At 36.8% G+C, this 6,508-nt stretch overlaps 1 protein-coding gene across 1 annotated transcript in view; it reads right to left on the reverse strand.

The window, feature by feature from the left end:
* Positions 1–6,196, reverse strand: part of btaf1 (BTAF1 RNA polymerase II, B-TFIID transcription factor-associated) — a 102,428-nt gene extending 96,232 nt beyond the window's left edge. The window contains exons 1-3 of the mRNA XM_048609172.1: positions 6,173–6,196; positions 2,700–2,814; positions 939–1,082 (exon numbers count right to left, since the gene is read on the reverse strand). Coding sequence (XP_048465129.1) covers positions 939–1,082; positions 2,700–2,814; positions 6,173–6,196 — 283 coding nt within the window. The remainder of the gene's footprint in view (positions 1–938; positions 1,083–2,699; positions 2,815–6,172) is intronic.
* Positions 6,197–6,508: the final 312 nt, after the last annotated feature.

Below are 6,508 nucleotides of genomic sequence, written 5' to 3' on the forward strand. Positions count from 1 at the left end.
CTGGACTGACCTATCCCCTTCCTAACTCCCTACCTACACTCACCTTTCCTGGCCCCATCCCCGCCTCTTCGACCTGTTTGTTTCTTCTCCACCTATCCTCTCCTCTATCCATCTTCTATCCGCCTCCCACTCTCTCCCTATTTATTTCAAAACCCCCTTCCCCTCCCCCCTTTTCTGATGAAGGGTCTAGGCCCGAAACGTCAGCCTCTCTGCTCCTATGATGCTGCTTGGCCTGCTGTGTTCATCCAGCCCTGCACCTTGTTGTCTCTAGATAGACTGGGACTTTTTCTAGAGTGCAGGAGGTTGAGGGGTGACCTTACAGAGATTTGTAAAAGCATGAGGGGCATAAGGTGAATTACAAAAAAGGTCTTTTCCCTAGGGTGGGGGAGTTTAAAATCAGGGGGCATATTTTTAAGGTGAGAGGAAAAAGTTTAAAAGCACATGAGGGGCAACCTTTTTCTTAAAAACAAACAACAGAGTGGTTCATGTGTAGAATGAACTGCCAGAGGAAGTGGTAGATGCAGGTGTGGTTACAACATTTAAATGTGGTTACGACATTTTAAATGAATAGGAAAGGTTTGGAGGGATATAGGTCAGTGGGACTAGTTTAGTTTGGGAACATGATCAGTGTGGACTAGTTGGACCAAAAGATCAGTTTCCATGCTGTACGACTATAATGCTATAACTGGTATCAATGCCCGAGAAATCTAAAGCGGTCCCTCCTGCACCAAATTTTCTAGCCATCTGCTTATCGCTCAATCTGCCTATTTCTATACTTACTTGCATGTGGTCCAGGCAGTAATTCTGATTCTACTGCCTTAGAAGTTCTGCTTTTTAAGATTGTTATCTTAGGCATTATATCTTTTACAAATCATGGAATAAAGCTTAAAACACACAATTCAATGAAGTGTACATATAATTTAAGAATCAAAATGTACCTGATTTCTCATGTTGGATCTCAAACTCTGCACCAGCAGAGCCCAGAAGAGATGCTCCATGTTTCAAAAGCCGTGATATATCAAATCTATCAAAGCTCAAACGATCCAAAGATGCTTCATCTGTTGAAATTTGTGCAACAGGCTCTAAAATTAAATTCAGCAGAAATGATAAATAATTACAGAAACTAATATAACAATCCATATTGACCAAAAATTGAGTAATTATTATTGATTTTTACTTCTAAGCTTTGGAAAGAAAATTGCAAGCCCATCTAATGACACCTTATATTCACTTTCATAACAGTGAATTTGCTTTCCATATAATTAGTTCTGGACAGATAGTAGTTATGGACACAAGTACAACAGGATACAAAAAAAAAGTTAAACCTGAAGCTCAACTGAGCTACAGAAATCAGCAACAGTTACAAGACAAAAGGAGGTCATTTACCCCATCACTTTAAAGTTGGCTCTTTGCAAGCTACTCAGTTAGCCGAACTCTTCTGACTTTCTGTAATTCAACCATTAATTCAAACTTTGAAGAATTCTACGTGGTAAAAAGCATTAGGCATTCTTAGTACAATGGTTTTGTGAATGCAACTTGAAGAATCCCTCAATAGCTGCAGTGCAAAGGTACATGCTAAGCACGTAACAACACCATCAACAACCGACAAGACACCGCATGGTATTGGATAAAGGAGAACAGTACTAAGTCATGATGCTCATTGGAGAGCTGAGGTATACATAATTGAATGAATGGCCTCACTTTGTGTCATAACATTTCTTTGATTCTCTAATATAGTTTCTATCTACACAATTTATAATCCCAACAATATCAACTGCAAATTTGTGTATGGTTTTCCATCCAATTAACAAAGTTGTTAACAAAAACAATGAACAGTTGAGGCCACATCACGGAGAAGATTAGTCAAATTCTACCGCTCATTGTCCTTATGCTCTGACTCCTGCCACTCAGATAAATTCTTAACTAAGTCAATAAATTGCCTTCAAACACACCAGCTTCAACTTCAAGCTATTCCGATGGACAACATCAAATGCATTCTGGAACTCTATAAAAATACCTATACATAGTTTCCTGTACATTAAATTTAGTCACCCCTTCAAAAGCATCCAATCAAATTTGTCAAGCATGATCTATCCTTTAGAAATTCAAGCCAAGTCTATAATCACCTGAAAATTTTCAAGGTGGTCACTCACCAAATCCTAACTAATCTTAACAAATTTCCCAATAATAGATGTCAGGCTAACTAGTTTATAATTCCCTATCATGAAATAGTACTGTACTGAACGCAAAACATCAACTCTCCACAGATGGTGTGTTTCTCCAGCATTCTCTTTGTTTGTTTCAGATTCCCAGCATCCTCAGTAATTTCCGTTACATATTTCACTAGTTTCTGGCATTGGTAAGTGTTCTTAGAATGGAGGAATGACATGCACCATTTTCAATTTACAAATTCATCTAGTTATCTATGGACAGTCTTTGTTTTATCCCATTGAAGTCACCTGTATCCGAGCAGTTCATTTTTCTTTGAAACGCCATTATCATAATTTTATGATTGCTATTAAATAAATACTCATGCATTGTTAGTCCATTGTTGGTAATAGGTCATGATAAGTTGATAGTGTGGTATATATTGGTTCCATCATTTCAAAAAAGTGAAATCTATGATTTAAAGAAGGAAAATTACTATATTTAACTTGGTTAAAAATAGTTATCTTCATGAATACAGAGAATGGCAATACCTTGTTTTATCTTTGGAGTAGGGTTCCATTCAGTTACATTCTTCACAATAGCTTCTACTGCTTGGCCAGCTGCAATACGAGTGTCCCAGTTAGGGCTGCGTAAATATGTTAATACCTATATTTTCCAAAAAGAAAAGGATTATTTTAAAAAATATCCCTCAATATTTCCTTGATTGGAGGTCATAGTCCTTACGTATAAATTAAAACAAGCAATTCAAATTTATTATGATATTGACATTAAAAGATTACACTGTAGTCCTTCCCATGGGTGTTATGACTGAAGGTTAATCAATTAAGTTGGAATAAAAAAAAATTCAACCAATCTGCTTAGCCACGTAAAGAGAGAAAAAAAAATGCAAGCAATCTTACTTTTACAACTGAACTCATGAATTTGATGCATACGCTCAATAAATGATACTTCTACCGTGTGCCAAATTGAGTTACAATATAACTTTGTCTTGATTCAGTTTAAATAGGTCAATCATACAACTATTGCTCACATCCAGGATTGAACAACAGCTCAGAATGGTGGTGAATACAGAGGAGGACAGCTCAATGCTCTTCATCCTATTAATGTGGCAAAGTCACCTACAACAACGACTTTGCACAACAGCAAAACAAGTTCGAGACGAAATCTGCAGATGCTGGAATCCAAGGTAGACAAATAGGAAGCTGGAAGAATACTGCAGGCCAGGCAGCATCTGGAGGAAAGGAGTAGTCAACGTTTCAGGTACTACCCTTCTTCAGGACTGCTCCTCCACTCCAACATATCTCACCTCACCTCTCCAACTATAACTATAGTACATTCCCTACCGTACATCATTGGGGATTTCTAGCAAGGTCCAACTAGTCCAAAGTGGCTATAGTGCAGTCTAGTAGGGCACATAGAAGGAAGCAAGTCTGAAATTTTGCTGTTTCAGTCAGTGAATGATGTCGTCCTGCATAATCTACCCTAAGATGTAACTCGTGGCAAGTGAGGATACCCATTTGAAGTGTGGTCAAGCTGAACCTTTGGAGAATGAAATATGACTGTCAGCAACCTGAAGGGATCAATCAAAAAAGGTTTCACAACAAGAAAGTCACCCCTTTTCTTGGCCTAGATTTCCCAGAGGTAAAGTGAAGGTGCTCTCAGCTGATCTTTAAGAAAACAGTGCATAAAGATCTAGTGATCTCTGATGTGGATAGCCCCCTTCCAGCGTTAGTTGCAAACAGCCTGGAAAACTAAAATTTCTTCTGGAAATACTTTTAAAAATCAATTTTCCTATAGGAGGATTTTTAATCATATCAAAACAGCTGAATTTAATGGATATTTTATCCTCTGGTTTAAAAAAAAGACATCTTTCATAATGTTTCTTAATGTCTTTCCAGAGTGTAGCAAGATTCATTTAGCATAGCTTTCAGTTATATGTTATTTTCACTTAAATATAATCACAACACTACGCAAGCTTGAAATCCGAGCACATAAATCTAAGTGACACTTCAGTATTGTACTCAAGAATCATGGCATTGGAAGAAGTACTTAATATATCATGGCACAAGTCCAGTCTTTCCATCGAACTGGCAGTTACAGGACCAACTAAACCGTTTGAAGGGGTGGGCATAGCATTGTAAATACCACCACCACTGAAGCATCATCTGGTCATTTAACTTGCTCTATTTTGCAGGACCTTGCAGTGTATAAAGGTTTGTGGCCAAGTTCGCCTGTATTATAATTGGGGATTACAGTTCAAATCTACTTCCTTGGTTGGAAAGCACTCTTTTAGCACTCAAGTGACATGAAAAAGCAGTTGTGTAAATTAAAATCTTTCCCTGCAACTGTTCTTCCTGTCTTGTTATTTGTTTGTAATATATTAAAAGTTTGATCTTTATAGAAATTTTCCATCCTTTCCTGAAGGCTAAGATTTGATTCTTCAATTATCTATTGTTCTAAAGTACATTGAGCAAGTTCCAGCACTTACAAACTAGGCTTACATCTCAAAACAACTACTTGGACAATAATTAGCAATTTGCAAATTTACAACCTAACAGAAGTTAGTGTCATCTGGATGATTGAAAGTGGTTGTGATGGAACGCTAAAGTTTTGTCTCTGATGTTCTAAAACAATTTTGCAAGGGTCTTTAACAATGGACTGTCAACATTTACCATCATTACTCTTCTGAAGCAGATTGTAACTTCAAAATTTAGTGAATGTAGAGTTTCAAAGAACAATAAGTGGTCTCATTGAAACCTACAAATATGTCAGGGTGGATACAGGCAACATTTCTACTAGTTAGGAAGTCTAGAACCGGGGCACCATTGAAGTTTCAAGAGGAGATTTTTATTTGGGGTTAAAAACCTATAGAATTGTGTACCCAAGAGAGCTGTTGAAGGACATCTGAGTATATTTAAAGTAGAGACTGATAAATTTTCGATTATCCTTATTATTAGCATGAAGTATTATAGGGATAGTGTGGGTGAAAGGCATTAAGTGTTTGATCAACCACGATCTTATTAATGACAGAGCAAGCTCGACCGGTTTAGTGTTGTTCCCATAATTTTACAGTTACTGGATAATTTCAAAATCCTTAATAGAATTTTAATGTTTTGACTTAATTCAAATTTCAGACTTTTTTGATTTATTATTAGAATTCTTAACACTGAACCCAATTTTGACTTGGGTAGACTGGCAAACCTGTCAAAATACCATACCAAATTTTAAGATATTGATTTTAAATAAAACAGTATAGCTGCAAGAAAATAAAAATGATTTTTAAAATCTCACTCATTATGAGCATTTGCTTTGGGCGGGATGTTTTGACAAACACTGGAGAAAATGAGGTGACAAGAGGGAAGATGGGATCATAAGAACATGATTTGTTCTTGGCGTTTTGGAATTGCTGGATCACTAAGATCTCTTACAGTGTCTCCATGAATACGCAACATCCTAACAGACATCTTCAAACTTTCAATGATATACAAGTACAAACTATGTTCAGAGATGAAATTCGTTAATCTCCATTTATAGGAAGGCCATTCAAAGACAGCTGTGCCAATATGTAAAGCAGCATGAAGCATTTCATTTAGAAAAAAATCATTTTGAAACAACAGCCAAGAAATTGCCAAGACATCTGTAATAGTGCCTAGAAATCAGTGAATAATGGTCATATGTTGTAACCACAGTCATTTCAAAGACATCCTGCAAAATTCCATAGTAGAGAATAGAAAACAAAAATAAAGGTCATGAAGGAAATTCACTTTTAAATGAAACTGATAATTATTGCAACAGATCTATCTGGAAATTATTGCTCTGGTTCAAATTTAAGGAGCTCATAAACATGTTTGAATTTACTTCATAGCCTCAATCCACGTTGGGATATCATCCAGCCCTACTGGTCCTACTTCACCGGTCACCAAACTCTCCAGTTTTTAAACTCATTTCTTCATTCACTGTTTGGAATGTGCCTTCAGTTACCAGTATCCCCTCCCAGACTGACTTCATCTTTACCTCCTTTCGTCATCCTAGGGCAGATCTCTGACCAGAATTTCAACAAACCATCCTAATGTCTCATCCTTTAGACTAGCATTTAAAAAAAAAAAAACTTATCCCTCGATCACTGAGAAGTATAGGGCTTTTTTTGAGGTTACATTACAACAACAACTAAAATGACATCAGAACAATCCTTCAGAAGTCATTTAGGTGTGTATGGCGGAGTCTTTAAGATTAGATTAAATCCACGTTTATAGCACAGGAGGTCATTTGGCCCATCTTGTTCACACTGGCAAACATAGATCTGATAACACTAATCCCATTTTTGAAATTTCAGTCCATA

Source organism: Rhincodon typus, chromosome 20, assembly GCF_021869965.1.
Source record: "Rhincodon typus isolate 14 chromosome 20, sRhiTyp1.1, whole genome shotgun sequence".
NCBI classification, from domain to species: domain Eukaryota; kingdom Metazoa; phylum Chordata; class Chondrichthyes; order Orectolobiformes; family Rhincodontidae; genus Rhincodon; species Rhincodon typus.